Genomic DNA, 19,111 nt, shown 5'->3' on the forward strand with positions numbered 1-19,111 from the left:
AATACATATATGCGTCAAAATTCCCATCTTTGCAAGTATCCCCATAAACACGACCATTTAGGGCTTAAGAGAAAGTGAACAGCTAAAAGAGAAAACGCATGTGTAACATACAGTAGGGTCCAGACTTTGGTCTTAAAGGGGAAGTTACCTAATTTTGCTCCTGTCTGTCACTCATGTTTATGAAACATCTCTTAGATAATCTCTCACTTCTCTTGACCAAATCACTTTTCTACCTTAAATTATATACATAATTATTTATTATAATTAATTTTTAATTGACAGTTTATATTCAGAGAGCTTGAAATTTGTTTGTTTTCGTCTTCTTTTTATGCTTGTATAAGGTTTTTGTGAGAATTATGAACATTTCTATGGTATTAAAGATTTTAATAACAAAAAAAAACGTATTAAAACATAAAAAAAACTCTACCGTGATACATATCGTTATCATGATATAAAATGAATCCTATCGTGATAGAAGATTTTGGTCATATCGCCCACCCCTAGGTGGGACTTAAGAAAATATACGAACACAGACAGAAAAAAAATGATCAGCCACTATCTTTATGCTAAGCTAAGCTAACAGACGTTGTGGAGCGAGCCAGACTTCATGTTACAATAACAGCGGAAGGTAATCGATATGACATGGAAGAGGGTGATTTTGCAAGCGTGATGCTTTAATCCGCTGTTCATTGCACCTTTATGAGCCACAATACAGCAAAGAGCTGAGGCAGATGGAGGAACAGAAGCCCGAGGAGTAGGCCGGAGCCTGGGCTTCGGCTGAGTAGGGGAGCCCGGGGAAGACGCCGCAACCATCGGCCTCTACTGCGTAGAGAAGCCCGGACTGGCTAGAGCTTGGATGACTAGTACTGCCTGTACTCTCGCTGTGTGCTTGCTTAATAACATTTCTGCATCAGATAAGGATATGGACGTTTGTTTGTTTCCAGGCAAGAGAGCTACTTTGTGCATTTTTGGATGTGTTTATTTCACAGACGTGTTTCGGCTGAGCAGCGCGTCTGTGGAGTATATGAGCTCGGACGGACTAGTAAGCCTGTATTCTCGCTGTGTGCTCTCTGTATAACATTAATGCATCAGATCAGGATATGAACGTTTGTTTTGTGAATGTTTCCGAACACTTTGCGCGTGTTTATTTCAAAGACGTGTTTCGGCTTACGAGCACAAGAGCTGAGACAGCGCATCTGTGGAGATATTGCGCGGGGAACGCGTTTGTGTGCAGGATGCAGTGATAAACGGACGTCGTCTGACTATAAAGTGAGTGTTTCTATTTTCTTTGTTATACTAACGTGGCATTTATGTACACAATAGCATATCTGAGCGGTGTTTTATATGTCTATATTGTGAAAGCAATGAGGCTGATATAACACTGTACCAACATATGTAATTACAGTGATTACAGTAAACAAGAGTCAAAAAGAAAATTGGTGAAACTAAATAAACATTTAATATGCATACCCTTTATTAAGTACTTGAAAAGACATTTGTACTGCGGATCTGACACCGCCATTACTGTTTGAATAAGACTTTGCTACACACCAGACCAGAGTGTTATTGTGTGTAACACAACGTAACATCCCGTTTAAAAGTAAATCATGATTGGTGTCTGTCAGACACAGTGGTGGCTATTTTCTTTGTTTTACTAACGTGGCATTTATGTACACAATAGCATATCTGATAGTGATGGGTCGTTCGCAAACGAACCGCTCTAAGAGCTGATTCTTTGTATCGAACGAGCAGAGCCGAATCTTCAGACGCAGGCAGGGGTGGCACCGTAAGAGCCGGCTCTTCTAAGGGAGCCGAGCCAGAAGAGCCGAATCTATGAAAAGAGCTGGACTGCCATCACTAAAATGTCGAGCCGGAGCTTGAGCCGAAAGAGCCGAATCTATGGAAAGAGCCGGACTGCCCATCACTAATATCTGAGCCGTGTTCCGATTAATGGGAGTGGCTTGCAGTGCTGTGCATTGTGGTGCATAGTGGGAGTTGTAGTTTTTCATACAAATGTGCTCTAAAGTCACGTTCTGTCTTTTCTCGGTCAAATAGGCAAAAAAATCTAAATTTATGTTACATTTCGACTACAAATATGACCCACTTTCAATAAAGATTAATGTTTCTATCGATGAAATGACCCTTTATAGGGAAAACATAGAAGTGTTTGGTGGCTTCTAAATTCATCCCTGTTTGGATCCTAAGAAATAAATAGGGCTAGGCTAAATGCTAAGGCATTCACAAGGCGCTGTACAAAGATTAAGTGCAAGCATTAAAAAAGATAGGTATGTATTAATTAATCTAAGTTGAGGTAAGAACAAAGTAAAATATTGAAAAAGGGTGGTGTTTTCCTTTAAAACATACATTTAAAACATGCTTACCTGGTCATCTTCTTCACTTCTCTCTGCCTGTCCAGGCCTATGATGCTCTCTTGATCTCTTCCTGCCTCTTTTTTCTGATACCTGTGTTAATACATATATGTCATTTACTTACATATTATTTGTCAACATTGATCAGCGTGTTCATCTTGTAGGTGTTATGAAACCTAAGAGACATTAAGCATTAAAAGAGATGTGGTGCATACAAATTAATCATATTTTCCTTTAATTAATGAAACTGAACTTTTATCATGAAATTGTAAAACATTAATGGTGGTATAAGCACGTAGTAATTTAAATCCACACTCTTATGAAGATTTTATTGTGTATTAAAGACGATTTTCCTCATGTTCATAACACATGCTAGTATAATGTCAAATAAAACTTAAAAAGAGTATTTGCCTGTAAAAAACTGAGGTACTACAGACATACCTTCTCATTTTCTTGATTCTGTCTTTCCATTATCTGTTACATAAAAAAATATATCTGATCAAGATCACCACAAAGTAAATCATCACATCATTTCAATTACAATGGGTTAAATTATTCATTCACAGGAATGTAGTAAATATAACCAAGTACCACTCAGTTAATAAATGTGAATAAAACATTAAAAACAGAATAAAACGTTAAATCCTCAAACTGGAGACATTTTAAAAGTTTGATTTCACCTAATGTTATCAATTTCTTTATGACTTCAATATTTGAGACGATCTTACTCAGTAAATATTAAAGATATCAATGTTTTCACAAAATGTTCATTAAATTACATTATGAAAGATGATTTCATGAAGAAAATCAACTGTATTAAAAAGTTAAACAAGACTTTAGCAAGGTTTTCACAGCCAGTTTAGGTTCTAATTGACAAGAATAATGATGTTAATTGAAAAACACAATTGCTACCAAATGTAAGAACTTCATGTAAGTTAATTAAACTAATGCAAACTTTAAACAGTTTAAAAACAATCCTGGAGACTATGTCAGACTATAAAAACAGCTCAAAGTTAATTAAAATTAAGCATGTCTTACCTGAATTCGTTCTGTCACTCAGTCTCTCTGCACAGTGAAGTGAGTGAAGCTGCCAAAATGTCTTCACCTCCCCCACACAGCAACGTGCTCTACCCTCCCCCACGCGGCCTCTTCTCCCCTCCCCCACCCTGCTTCAGCAGTCCTTCACCAATTTCACAATCTGAATTGCAGCAATAACTCAACATGCATTTAACCTTTATTTTACACTTTCTATATTATTAATTGGGGATAGTGTTGATTTAGATTTTAATTTAAGTTTATTATATTAATTTTACACCATTAGTATGAAATCACTTTCCACATAAATGCATGCAAGCTCAATTAAATTGAAGGTGTGGGCCTATAGATGAAATAGATGAGATATTATGAGATAAGATAGAAGGTTAATATTAATTAAAAGTGAAAAACATTAGTAAAAAACTGATACTGTGGTTTTGACTTTTTCACTTTATTTATGCAGATTAAGAAGCCTAATACACATCCACACCAACACCATATGGACAACTTTTAAGTTTTTTATTCTGGAGTGAGATAAGGGGGCTGGGTAACCCTGCTGAAAAAAGCACACCAGCAAGACCAGCATGTTGTGTTTTGGTGCTGGTTTGCTGGTGACAACTAGCATAGACCAGCCTCATTCTCTGATGGTTTGTTGCTGATTTAGCTGGTGGTCATCAGCATACCAGCACCAGCATATGTTGTGTTTTGGTGTTGGTATGCTGGTGACCATCAACTAAACCAGCACCCAACCAGCATGGGAATAAGGATGTATAGATAGGTTGATGGAAATGTGTAAAAATGCTGATTGTCAAAACATTTAAAGCAATTGCATTAATAATTTTAGGTGAATTGACCCTTTACATTTAAGCACAGACCAGATATAAACTTATCTTATTAAGGTTGTAGACTTTTGGGAGATCTAAAGTTGTTAAAAAATACCTCTTTACTGGGCTTACCACAATCTATACACAAAGTTTACCATGTTTTAGTGAAGGTCTGTTTATTTTAATTTGTAAAAAAGCACACATTTGTATGCCCTCGAGACTGATTTAAATCTGATCGTGCAAACCACTTTAGGAGGTGGCCTGGGACACATTCCAGTCAAAACTAAACAGATGTAAGTGTATCTGGTTGATGAAACCACATACGTCAGCACTTTACTCCTCCCAAGCGGATGTATGTCACTCGCTTAAAGGTAGGGTATCTAATTTTGAAAAATGCTAACGGAAGCCGACTAGCAATGAAATCACAATCCCACCCTCCATTCAAATCACCATCCAAAGTCACACCTCTTTCAAAACACATGAACACTCACAGATCAGACGGTCACGTCTCATCAGTGAGAAAACTTCGCAGTACAAAGTGAATAACATTACCAAAATAACCAACATAGACAACTGGTTTAACATCAAAATTAGTTAAAGCACACTTTTGGTTGTGTAGACGTAGTAAATATATCGTTACGCTAATCCGTAAACAAACACAAATTTCATAAGCAACACAATGTTTCATCAAAGTAGAATATCTGAATCCATCTGAATACAAACATATCGCGTACCTACCTTACCAAAATTAACAGTGCAACGACCCTTTCAGACTCTTTGCCTCCTGCAGCTGTTTGCATCTCGTGGTAAAGCAGTAAAGTTACCAATGTTCATTTGGGTTTTTGCTCTTTGCTGGTCCAGGCAGTTTTTGCTGTTGTTGTTATGAAAGATTTCTTTCGTTGTGTGCCTCCTGTGCAGGTTTTCAATTCAGCAGAAAAGTTTGCCATTATTCTCTGTTTACAAATGGGAGATGAGGGCACGTGAACGCGCTGATGACGTATGGTGTCTGCGTGAACAAGCTGCGATGTGGCATTCAAATTACGCTTACGGATGAGGGACAAAAAGGCAACATCCATTCGGACTGAGATCTATGATTGGTTGAACATTTTTTGGTCCTACGCCTTTCACAGATGACATACATTTTTACAATACATTTAAACTACTTAACATAGTGATTGCTATCAGGATGTAAGGAGACTTTTAACCAGCATAACTAAAAATGTTTCTGGATCAAATCTGATGCTCTGCCACTTGAAGAAGCAAACATGGATGAAAAAGTTAGCGCTGCAGCAAGCGTTTCTTTTTTTACTGCATTCACAAATGAAGTTAGAGGACAACAGTGGCTGCCATTTTTAGTTCAGCGAGTCATTTTGTATTTGCATTTTGCATGGGAACAGAAGATCGGATTCATATCCATTCAGCTGAGACACATTTGTGTGGCCAAGTGTAAATGCATCTGTTTAAACAAATCAGATAGCTATCCAATCTATGAAAACGCATGAAGTGACCAGGTGTAAATAGGCCCTAAATGTCATCCCTTATATGTCAAACGCTGTGCACAGAATCTGGAAAACATGTCTCATCGCATCCGGTTAGTCTTCAATACAAAAAAGGACTTTTCACACTGTGCTTAACCCTGGGTTATCTTTGTTCTAAACCATGCTTTTAATCCTGGATCGTTTCACATTTGTAATTTAAAGTGGGGTTATCCCTAAAATTAACCCATGGTTATGAAACCCTGCTCTGAAGCAGGGTTAGCATTGCTTTTCTGGGGTTAACACCGCATTGCGGTGCCAAACGCATGCAGTGTGAAAGGAAGCAGGGTTATAATGTTATGACCCCAATTAAACACAGCTGAAACAGCTCATCAAGGTAACCAAGATAACCTAGGATTCTAATAACCCGGGGTTTAGAATAACCCGGGGTTAACTATATCAAGTGTGAAAAGCGCTTAAGTGATGTTTTACTCAAAAACCTTTAAATTTGCAACAAAAGGTAATCAAATCAATGCTTATCACATTAACAGATTAAAAAATAAATAAAAAAAATTCTTCACACAACCATGATTAAAGGCAGGGTATCTGATTTGGTCCAGAAATATTTTTAGTTATGCTGGTTAAAAACTCAACTCACATCCTGATAGCAATCACTATGTAAAGTTGTTTAAAAGTATTTGTAGAAATGTATGTCATCTGTGAAAGGCGTAGGACCAAAAAATGTTCAACCAATCATAGATCTCAGTCCGAATGGATGTTGCCTTTTTGTCCCTCATCCGTTAGCGTAATTTGAATGCCACCGCGCAACGAGTCCACGCAGACACCATACGTCATCGGCGCGTTCACGTGCGCTCATCTCCCATCTGTAAACAGAGGGAGAATGGCAAACTTTTCTGCTGAATTGACAACCTGCACAGGAGCCACAAAACAAAAGACATCTTTTATAACAACAACAGCAAAAACTGGATCAGCAAAGAGCAAAAACCCAAATGAACATCGGTAACTTTACTGCTTTACCACGAGATGCAAACAGCTGCAGGAGGCAAAGGGTCTGAAAGGGTCGTTGCACTGTTTATTTTGGTAAGGTAGGTACGCGATATGTTTGTATTCAGATGGATTCAGATATTCTACTTTGATAAAACATTGTGTTGCTTATGAAATTTGTGTTTGTTTACGGATTAGCGCAACGATATAGTTACTATGTCTTTACAACCGAAAGTGTGCTTTAACTAATTCTGATGTAAACCAGTTGTTTATGTTGGTTATTTTGGTAATGTTATTCACTTTGTCCAGCAAAGTTTTCTCACTGGTGAATGAGACATGCGATGTGACCGTCTGATCTGTGCGTGTTCATGTGTTTTGAAAGAGGCTTGACTTTGGATGGCGAAGGATCGTGATTTCATTGCTAGTCAGTTAGCATACTTCAAAATTAGATACCCTACCTTTAATAAAATAGCTTAATACACCTAAAAAAGAATAAAGCTAGCAAGGTTAGCTTATAACCATAAAATATATATTGCTGAAAGTTAATACTGTTAATACATTTTTTCCAACAAGCGGATTTAATGAGACCAATTTTCAGAATTTGATCACATGACGTCCAACATATACATGGGTGATTCTCACAAAATCTTGCTTTCAAGATATCCAACATGATTTTCTTAAAAACACTTATTAACAAATCTTCTGAATATGCATTTAATAAAATGTTTGATATGTTTAAAGACATTAAAGGGATAGTTCACCCAAAAATGAAAATCCTGTCATCATTTACTCACTCTTATGTTGTTACAAACCCGTATAAATGTCTTTGTTCTAATGAACACAAAGGCAGATATTTTGAGAAATGTTTGTAACTAAACTGTTTGTGGACCCCATTTACTTTATTCTTTTTCCCTACTATGGAAGTGAATGGGTCTACCAAATGTTTGGTTACAAACATTCCTCAAAATATCTTCTTTCATGTTCATCAAAACAAAGAAATTTATATGGGTATATTTAAATTACAACATATAATGCACTCAGACAAAACAAGATATGTTTCAGTGATGAGAATTTAAGCTTAAATCAGCTTGTCATTTTGTCTTAAGTGAAAGAGACGACAGGAACGAAACTAGGAGAAAGCACCATGAGACAGAAATCAAGCCCAGGTCACCCGATGCATAGTCTCAGCCTCAGACGTCTCGCCCACAGACTGTTGGCTAAACGTCTGATGTTTTTCGTACACTTTTCTGGAAACCCTGTGAGAATGTCAAAGTTGTCTTTGATTGGTTGAAATAAACGGATGTCCAGGAGTGTCGAGATTAGTTTCGGTCCCTGGAAAACAAAGCTCTGACGTTCCATTGAGGAAGAGAATCAGTCGTGTTCACGTGGATAATAATGAACAGTTATCATGATCAGCTAAACATTGGATTCTCAAAAATATGCAAAGTTCGCAGCATAGACTCTGTAAAAGAAAATAATTTCATGAGACTGCAGCAATGTGTTTGAAGTACGACGCTGTGTAAGTTTGGAAAAAAAACTTTGCAAACATGTCTGAAGATAACACGTCAGCAGCGTCGTACGTCAGCAGCAGCGTTGCGGCAGACTCGTGTACGTGGTTCACAACAGATCCCGAACAGAATACAAGGCTGATACAATACAAGCCTTAATTTTTGTTATTTTTGGACCAAATTGTATTTTGGATGCTTGAACAAATTCTAACTGACCCACTAATGTCACACGTTGATGATGTTTTTATTAGGGCTGGGCTGATACAACTTTTTCATGTCTGATAACAATGTCGATACCACAACCTTGAGTATCTGTCAATACAGATCTAATACCGTCTCTATCACCCTTTTTATCAATTAAGCTGCAAATAACCCATTTTTTAGCCGTACAAAAAGCTTAAACAAGGCTACAGAACTCAAACATTTAACTGTGCAACAAATCACTGTGAAAATAGGCTTTATGCCCAGCTACACTACTTCCTGAACTTCATCCAGCTCCTTGTTTCCTGTCTGCCATTATTGGACAAACTGATTAATCCAGGTGTGCCTGACCTCAGTAGTCACAACAACAATAATCAGACACACCTGGATTAATCAGTTTGTCCAATAATGGTAGAAGAAGTAGTGCAGCTGGGCATGAAGCCTATTCAAGACTCAATGAAACATTGTGCAATACTGCTGCTTCATTTTTATTTGAATGCTTAAAACCGACTAGTAACAACACTTTTAGTTAGTCATTCAGGTTGCTCAGCAAGTCGCGCTTTACATCTTTAACTTTGTTCTGAAGAAGAACAGAGGACTTATGAGTTTGGAACAATGAGGGTGAGTTAAATAGACATTATTCAAATTTTTGAGTGAACTATCACTTTAAAGGCTGACCGAAAGATCAAGCCTGTCATAAGGGGTGTTTTAATCTTTCAAGAACCTTTTTTACCTGGCATTACGAGCCTCTTTTATATTTACATCTTTTCCAAAACTAAGGCTGCTGCTAAAGGAAGCAGGCCGTGGATTGGGAACAGATGGGCTAGGGTGGAAAAACATTTGATAAGAGGCAAATATATGACCTGAGAGACCTTAAACATACAACATAATGATGCCATCAGATGAAACCAATATAACCATGAAACATAAAAATGATGATCACATCCAAAACAAGCTGAGTATTGTAAAATGTATGATACCAGTGCCATACACTTAACTTTTTAGGAGTAGTAAAAGATTCAGGAGCACCTTCTGATTATTAATCAAATATTATGCTTAAATGTAATATTTTATGTCAAATTAAAAATGTATATTTAAAATTTCCAATTAAAACTATATAAAATAAGATACCAATCATTTGAAATCAGTATTTGCTAAACTAATTTGAACAGAACATTGTAGGTGTATTGAACAGTGTAAGTATATTTTCAGACATTTAAATGAGGCTCAAAAGAGGAATTAATGCAATTCAATTAATACATTCAAGATTAGACGTTTTAAATAAACGTTTTTTTAAATAAATTATTCAAATTAAAATGATTAATAAAAATAAAACTTAAAACTTCCAATAAGTGGTGGCAAGTTACTGACTTGATCACAGAATCGTTAGTTTAACTGATTCTTTCGAACGACCGATTCATTGAGGAATGAAGTGTCTTTATGAATGCGTAATAGAATCACTGACTCGCTAAATTCATTGAATCAGTAGAGTCATTTAAGACGTTCATTCATATTCGCGTCGGCTTTGCAGTGAAACTACGGAGACGATCGTGTTATTCAGACAAGGTAAACCACTTTATTGTTTATTGAAATGTTGAGAGGTGTTGTTTTTGTCACGCGTTTTCATGACGATAATACATGCGTTTTAATGCGGATGATGCTCATATTTTTAACAAAAGTGATCGACTTTGCTTTAAAACCTCTTTTTACTCACTGTCATTATAACATTTTCAGAGTAATCAAAGATCATATTTAAACTTGCATCTTAAAACGAACCCTTTCTAATCATGTATAGTTTGTTAATTTAATTAGTTTTTGTTATGTGTATTTTCATGGTTTAAATTTAGCGGAGCACATGATTGACGTATCCCCCTCCCTTCCCCCTCTACAGTGTAGCAATATGACTAAACTGACCAATCACAAAAAATATCCCCACCAGGAAGCAGCCATCCAATCAAAAAAATCGCTGTCTCTCATGCCCCTCCTCCCGATGTGTATGATGCAGTACACGAGTGTGTCCTATAGGGGAGCTCGCGGTCACAGTGGATAACACCAATTTCCATGTTTACTATTGCTGTGAGGACATCTGCTGAAATTTGCACAGCATGACATATAGGCCCTTAGGAGACCATACAACAATTATTTTTGTGAGGACCACCTAAAATGTCCTCACAAAGAAAAATGTCCTCACAAAACGAGTAGTTTCTCAATACTTGGTCCTCACAAGTATAGCAAAACCAACACACACACACACACACACACACACACACACACACACACACACACACACACATCACTACACAGGAAGAGAGGTGGAAACATGCAATTTTTACTAGTTTCAAACAGTCACATAAAGCAGGAATATAAAAAGCAATAATATAATTTATAATATTTAATTTAAAAAATATTTTTTGTCTTGCTTACCATATCTGCATGTGCTTTCAACGTTTCTTCGTGTAATTTATCATATGAAATCATTCTACTATTTTGCTTCGTGTTTAAAGCCATCTGCTCATCTGTGAAGTAAGAATAACAAATCAGTACAGCACCACAGCCTTTTATTCCTGGTAATGTCACTATTAAACATCTGACTTTGTCAGTGAGAGCTCGTAAACCAGCCTCATTATACTGTAAATTTAACATCTTGATATGGTCCACACAACAGTACCAAGCTCTCTCCTCCATTCAGTTTTTCTCTGCTCCACAGCATCCCTTTCTCTTTCTCCAAACGTGCTGAATAGCCTTGACTGCTGATCATGTGAGAGAGGTCTGATTTAAAACAACAAAGAGAGACACTGTTTAAGCAATTACTAATCAAATATACAGTGTCCTTAACAATTCTTATAAGTTATTTGTGTTTTATGCACCTTAAGAGAAACATACAGAATATATGATATATATTGTCCTAATCATAGAGTGTAAGAAATATGGACGTAGTGTCAGTGACATCACCCATAGGTTTGTGAATAGCTTTTTTGAAGCCAATAGTTGGCGGAGCCTGCCAGAGCCATTATGTCATCGTAACTAATGTTACTTACGTCTAACTAAACTGTGTGAAAATCCGTAAAAAATTTGAGGAGTTATGATTATTATAGTTGGGGATACACTTTCCTCAGTAGAAATAAAGGCAGGGGGCGCATTGGGGACCCATCCAAGATGGCTTTTGGAGCCTCTAGCTCCCAGTCTTTGAATTGCAGTTTAAGTCACTTCCGTATTGGCTTCATTAGAGAGATTGAAAAGTTACCCCTCGGTTCTAATTAACAGTTTTAGATATTTCTAGTATTTTATTTGAGAATAAATGTTAACACTGCATGTTACCTTTTGTAATGTTATGTTACCTTTTATTAACAAACCATTTTTCTACAGCATTTATTAGGGATGCACCGATACCGATACTGGTATCGGGTATCGGCCTCGATACCACATTTTCTAAAGTACTCGTACTCGTTAAGTCTCCCGATACCTGGAATCGATACCACGGTCTGAGAAATGTCTATGTTTGAGCGGCGTGTAAGGGGTTAACGCCTCGTGTTGTCCAAAGAGGCAGAGTTTACAACAAACTGGAAAACTCGTCCTTTGTTTTTTTGTTAAATTATATGATTAAAGCTGTTACCTGTAAATTTAAATCATTTTTTTTATTAAGTACTCTGTATCGGTATTGGCAAGTACTGAAATGCAAGTACTCGTACTCGTATTCCAAAAAAAGTGGTATCGGTGCATCCCTAGCATTTATTAATATTGTAGACATTAATATCATCTAAAATATTTACACAATCATTAACTGAAGTGGTATAATTTGTGCACAGTGAACTGACACAAACAGTTCTATTGACGTGAACTTACAATAATAAATATTCAAAAATACTGAAATACTGTATTGCTTATTGTAACGCTTACTTGCGCTCTGTGCTTTGCGCTTTTGCTTTTTCGCTTTTATCTTTTGATTCAACTACCAGCAGTTCAGCACAGTGCTCAAACTAAACATTAAACAATTAAACTAAACAACTAAACTTACTTGCGGACGCTTTTACTTGCGCTCTGTGCTTTGCGCTTTTGCTTTTTCGCTTTTATCTTTTGATTCAACTACCAGCAGTTCAGCACAGTGCTCAAACTAAACAATTGGGCACTCACACTAAAACTACAAATTCCTGGAACCATACTGATATTTGGAATATTCAACAACTTGGGGATTTTGTCATAGCGGTCTACCAGTCTGCTATTGCCGGCAGCTGACAATCCTAAAACAGGACAACACAGCTGCTCACACTCAATCAGAAGAAAAGAAGATAAAATGCCTTCTTTTGGATCTCAATCCACCTGCTGCTCAAACTGCCACAGACTTTTACAAAAGATTGCAGTTCTCGAAACAAAGTTACTTGTGGCACTGCCGACCCTGCCAGAACATACAGCGGAGCTTCATCGTGGTCCTTCTCAACATAAAGCTGGTGAGTCCTGTGAACCTAATGTTTTTAAACAGGTCATAGTGAGCTCAGAGAAACCTATAGTGATTGAGGACACAAACCGATGGCATAAACAGGGTGCGAGACCCAAAAGTGCTCAAGACATTAGACTGTCACAAGTGTCACAAATTGCTGCATTAGCATCATCTACCCCAGATATGAGTACAACTCGAGTAGCCAATATTGGTATTCTACCAGCCCCTGTACGGCTTGAAAATAGATTTGAAGCACTAACGGCGCATTCACACGGGGCGTTAGCGTTGACGCTTCCCATTCACTTTTAATGGGTGACGTCAAGCGTTGGCGAATTGAATTGTGGATCCGTCGGCACCGCGTCTGTGCCGTTGCTCGCGGCAGAAGTTGAACATTTCTCAACTTTTCAAGCGGAAACGCGTGCGTCAGCCAATCATATCGCCTTATGCAAATAACCTAGGCAGAGCCAGCCAATTACGTTTATGGAAGACCGGAGCTTGTGTTGCGGCCACAGTGATTGGCTGTTGGCCACGCTTCAGACAAGCCTTCCGTTAAGCGTTAACGCTGATGGACCGTGTGAATGCACCGTAATGAGTTTGGGTGAAGAATCCCCAAATGTTAATGGACACAGATCACATCAGCCAGTAGCTTACAGAGCTAACAGACGCTCAATATCATACAGGCAGCGGCGCTCCACTCAGACAGCAGCCGAGCCAAGCACGCTGATAGTGGGTGACTCTATTATCAGAAACTTTGAAAGCAAGGCTACCCGTACACACTGTTTTCCTCGGGCAACGGTTTCTGATGTTAACAAGGAACTTTGCAACATTCTGATGAAACATAAGTCTGTCAGTCGAATTGTCATACATGTGGGAAAGAATGATATTCGGAAAGAGCAGTCTGAGCTCCTTAAGGGGGATTTCAATGAACTTTTTGAAACACTTGCAAGACTGAAAGTTCAATATTTCATCAGTGGACCTCTCCCAGCCCGAGGAACAAATATGTTTTCTCGGCTATTAAGTTTAAATTCATGGCTGCAAAAAACCTGCACCATGAGAGGACTGAATTACATTGACAATTTCAATATCTTCTGGAGTAAAAGGCAACTTTTTAACACAGATGGTATCCACCCAAACAAACTAGGTGCTAGGTTGCTTAAAGACAAGGTTGCATCATCCATCAGCTGAGTGTGCCAGTCCACTACTGAACAGCGGAAATGACCACACTATTTTACACCAGCACCTGGATGGACATTCAGATGACAAGGATAAAACTCTGCAGTCACAACAACTACTGTTCACAGACACAGCTCAGGCTGAGCCCTGCCCACAGACCTCGCTACAGCTGGATTGTGAATCAACACCCAAGGACGTTTCTGTTGATAACGACGAAAGAAGGAATGACAACACTCCCTCCCAGCCTTCAGGAACACCAGAATCACAGCTGATGTCGTCACACTCTCTCTCCCTCTCTCCAACATCACCACTTCTCTGCTTTTCAGAGAAAATGGAGAAACTGGTATTTGCTGGAACAAAGCTCTCCCACTCTATTGCTGCGAGTCCCCAAATATCAACCAAGAAACGGCGGGCTCCTCCACCACCAAAGCCTTCGGGCCCAGCCCACCCTCCCCTCCATCTGAGAGAGCACTCCGACCTCTGCCTCAACGTCAGGGATCACATCAGCCCTCATCTGCAAACAGCACTGGTAACTGATATGTAATAATAATAATAATATTGGGTTCCCGCTACGTCAGCAGTAGCAATCACAAATATTTTAAGAACAAGCGGGCGCCCGATGTCCCTTTAGTTTTCCCTATTTCTGTCCTGACATGTGATAGAAAGATGAAGGCCCTCTCCAACCGCACAGCAATTCTATCTAATCTACTTCCTATTTTACGTCATTCTGAGATTGATACAGTGCCAAAACCAGTTACTGTTAAGTTAGCACTTCTGAACATCCGTTCACTAAAGAACAAATCCTTTTTAGTTAATGATCTTATCACCACTTACAACCTGTACTTTACGTTTCTAAATGAAACCTGGTTAGATGACAGCTGCAGTGCTACAGTCCTCAATGAATCAGCCCCACCCAACTTTACTTTTATAAGTGTATGTAGAGCTGTTAGAAGAGGTGGAGGAATAGCTGCTTTATTCAAAGATGCCTTTCAATGCAAGCAAGTGTTACTTGGTGATTACCAGTCTTTTGAATATTTGTGTATTGTTCTAAAAGGTACACCACGCATTCTATTTACAATTATTTATAGACCTCCCAAATACACCTCAGCATTTGTTGATGAATTCACGGAACTTTTATCAACAATTTCCTCTGAATTTGATTATTTTGTTATTGCTGGAGATTTTAATATTCATATAAACAATGCAGAAAACAATACTGCAATTGAACTGTTAAATGTTTTAAACACTTTTGATCTGACCCAGCACGTGCAAGGTCCTACACACAATCGGGGACACACTATTTGATCTGCTCATTAGCAAGGGTCTAAACATTTCATCCACTGTAATCAAGGATGAAGCGCTATCTGACCATTTCTGTGTTTACTTTGATTTATTGATCTGTCCTGCCACTGATGCAAGATCTGTCTATGTCAAAAAAGGCTCATTAATGAGAACACTAGTGAGGTATTTATAAATGCTATATCAAAGTTGCCAAACATATCAGCAGACTCTGTTGATGTTCTCCTTGAAAACTTTAACATAAAAGTTAAAGATGCCATTGATGGTATAGCTCCAGTAAAGGTCAGGGTAATGAGACGTAAAGCACCCTGGAGAAACACAACAGCAGTACAGCAAATGAAAAGAACATGCAGAAAAGCTGAACGTTTGTGGCGGAAAACAAAACTTGAAGTACATTATAGCATCTATAAGGACAGTCTTCGTGCTTTTAATGTAGAACTAGGCACAGCTAGACATACCTTCTTTTCAAACATTATAAACTACAACACAAACAACACTCGCACTCTCTTTGCTACTGTAGAGAGACTAACAAACCCCCCAAATCAAGTTCCTAGTGAAATGCTCTCTGACAACAAATGCAATGAGTTTGCAAAGTTTTTCTCTGAGAAGATCAGTAATATCAGAATGGTGATCAATACGGCCTCAAATTATACTGTGGTCAGTCAGATATCATTGCAACAACCTCAGAAATTAGTCATTCTCTCAGAATTTGACATAATTGATATAAAAACCTTGGAAGAAACAGTACAACATCTTAAAGCATCAACTTGCAGCCTTGACACGCTCCCCACATCTTTTCTCAAAAAGGTACTTAACTGTTTAGAAACTGACCTCTTAAAAATAGTAAATACCTCTCTGATCACAGGCACTTTTCCAGAGTCATTCAAAACAGTAGTTGTTAACCCTCTCCTAAAAAAAAGAGTAACCTAGACCAGGGGTTCCCAAACTTTTCCATAACAAGGCCCCCCAAATTCCACTAGGTTCTGGCCAAGGCCCCCCTTTTGCATGATGTGTTATTGAACTCATCGACAATACTACGGCAAATTTAAAAATAAATGAATAAAACATCTAGGTGAACATCCACTGAACTTTATTAGTGTTGTAATAATAACCTTTGTATGTCAGAGCTTCATATATAGAAATTTCAATACATTCAAATCTGGTACAGTAATTTCAACATTAACATTCAACATTGTACCTGTGTGTGTCAGTTAATGGAAAAAGAAAGATCTGTGTGTGTGTGTGTGTGTGTGTGTGTGTGTGTGTGTGTGTGTGTGTGTGTGTGTGTGTGTGTGTGTGTGTGTGTGTGTGTGTGTGTGTGTGTGAGAGAGAGAGAGAGAGAGAGAGAGAGAGAGAGCATATTAATGGGATGGGTGGGCCTGGTGGCTCCTACACAGTTTGTCAAGCCTGGGCTTCATGTCTGTCAGTGCAACACGCATGTCACTCTCCACATTTAGACGTGCTCTGTGTTTTGTTTTAAGTACTTTTAAAGTTGAAAAGCCGGACTCGCACAAATAAGTGGTTGCAAAAGGAAGAAGGCATTTCAGAGCACTCTCAGCTAGGATGGGAAAGTCTTTTTTTTACATACATCCAGTAGTTAGAGAGGGAAAGAGTCTCAAATTTCATTTTTAAATCCCATGAAGAAATCATCTCAATCAGCTCCTCCTGTGATTTTAAGTCCAGACAAGATCCTACATCAGGGGCAAATGGGTTTCTTACCCAGTTTAGATGGGTGCTGTCAAGGTCAGGGAAATAGTCTCTGAAATATCCCTGGAGGTGCTCCAGGTGGGATTGTATCAGTGGAGAAATGGTGTCCATCTCACCACCAGATGACAGCAGCTCTTGGTGTAATAGTGGGAACATTTCTGTAATTCCCTCCTTGAGCTTGTTTGACCACAGCGTAATCTTCAGGCAAAAAGCACGCACTTTGTCTTGCATATGCACTATGTATGTGTCACGCCCTTGCATGCTTTGGTTAAGCACATTCAGATGAGAAAAAATGTCAGCCATATATGCAAGTTTGAGAATCCAGGCTTCATTTTTAAAATGGTCAGCCAGCTGATGTTTTTCAGACAAGAGAAATTCTGCGACCTCACTCCGCAATTCATACACACGGCTCAAAACTGCCCCCCGTGAAAGCCAGCGTACGTTTGAGTGAAGCAGCAGTCCATCAAAACGGGCTCCCATTTCTTTACACAGAAGAGCAAATAGCCTGTGTTTCAAGGGGCGTGCTTTAATGAAGTTTACTACTTGTATTATGTCCTGTAGTACCTGATTAAGCTCATCATCCAACCGTTTAGCCACCAGTGCTTCTCGATGGAGCATACAGTGCGTGAACGCGGCATTCGGGGCCTTCTGTTTGATGAGAGCCGTCACCCCACTGTTCTTCCCAGTCATAGCCGCGGCCCCATCAGAACACACACCCACGCAACGAGACCAGTCAAGTCCATTTGAATTAATATATTCGTCCAGCACTTGAAAAATGTCTTTCCCGGTGGTTCTACTTTCAAGTGCTTTGCAAAACAGTAATTCCTCGACGAACATTTCTTGGAAAATGAATCTTATGTACACAAGCAACTCGGCAGCGTTAGCGACATCAGTACTTTCATCTAGCTGCAGTGCAAAAAATTTGCTAGCTCTCACCTGGTCCAACAGTTGAGCAGACATATCCTCAGCCATGTCGCCAATACGTCTGCTCACCGTGTTATCAGAGAGCGGTACGGCGTCAATTTGCTTGGCAGCATCCTCACCCAGAAGCTCTTTAACAATGTCTTTGGTAGCTAGTAGTATCAAATCCTCCCCAATTGTGTGCGGTTTCTTAGCTCGCGCAATGTGAAAGGAAACCCAAAACGATGCCCTCAGTGCTCTCTCAGGGACAGTAGCTTGCCGCACAAATGTCGCTGACTGCCTGGTCAAATGTTCTTCCTTTCTTTTAAAAAAGTCAATTGGTTTTTCGGCCTCTGCTGGATGCTTCTGGTTCAGGTGACGTTGAAGTTTTGATGGTTTTAAGCATTCGTTGGAGAGGATTTCGCAGCAAAGAACGCATTTGGGGCACTCGTGTCCGTTCTTCTGCGTGACGGTAAATCCATACTTTATGTATGCTGCCTCATACCTACGAGTCTTACTCGGCCAGGAGTTTGTTTTCTGATTTTTTGTACCTGACGTTTCGATAGCTGGCTCGTCAGTTTTTCTTTTTAAAAATCTATCCATTTTGATAAAGTTTTGAAATTTTTTACTAACGTTAAATTAATAAATAGCTGAATAGCTGAGTTTTGGCGGTTGTTACCAAGGCTACATTGACAGGTTACGTGATGGTTTACCCAGCCAATCAGAATGATTAGCATTAAAAGTTTAATGTTCAGATATCGACAAATTATTATAATGCTATTTCATAAAAATACGCATAATAATATAAATTTTTTTTATTTTAAAAATACTTACTGGTATATAATTTTTTTTGCTCTTTTCTTCCAATTTGCTGCGGCCCCCCTTGCGCCACCTGGCGGCCCCCCAGGGGGCCGCGGCCCCCACTTTGAAAACCCCTGACCTAGACAAACCATACTTAGCAACTACAGACCAATCTCAAATCTTCCGTTTATAAGCAAGATCTTTGAAAAGGTTGTTTTCAATCAGCTGAACAAATTCTTAAACTCAAATGGCTATCTGGACAATTTTCAATCTGGTTTCCGTCAGCATCACAGCACAGAGACAGTGCTCATAAAGATAAATGATATTCGCTTAAACTCTGATTCAGGTAAAATATCAGTGCTGGTGCTACTAGATCTTA

The 19,111-nt window shown here is 38.7% G+C and overlaps 1 protein-coding gene across 2 annotated transcripts in view; it reads right to left on the minus strand.

The window, feature by feature from the left end:
- ccdc66 (coiled-coil domain containing 66) overlaps nt 1–19,111 on the minus strand; it is a 119,049-nt gene that overhangs the window by 61,284 nt on the left and 38,654 nt on the right. For both annotated transcript variants that reach the window (XM_065259369.2, XM_065259367.2), the window contains exons 7-8: nt 11,086–11,186; nt 10,842–10,933 (exon numbers count right to left, since the gene is read on the minus strand). In XM_065259369.2, coding sequence (XP_065115441.1) covers nt 10,842–10,933; nt 11,086–11,186 — 193 coding nt within the window. The remainder of the gene's footprint in view (nt 1–10,841; nt 10,934–11,085; nt 11,187–19,111) is intronic.

This window comes from Paramisgurnus dabryanus, chromosome 24, assembly GCF_030506205.2.
Source record: "Paramisgurnus dabryanus chromosome 24, PD_genome_1.1, whole genome shotgun sequence".
NCBI lineage: Eukaryota > Metazoa > Chordata > Actinopteri > Cypriniformes > Cobitidae > Paramisgurnus > Paramisgurnus dabryanus.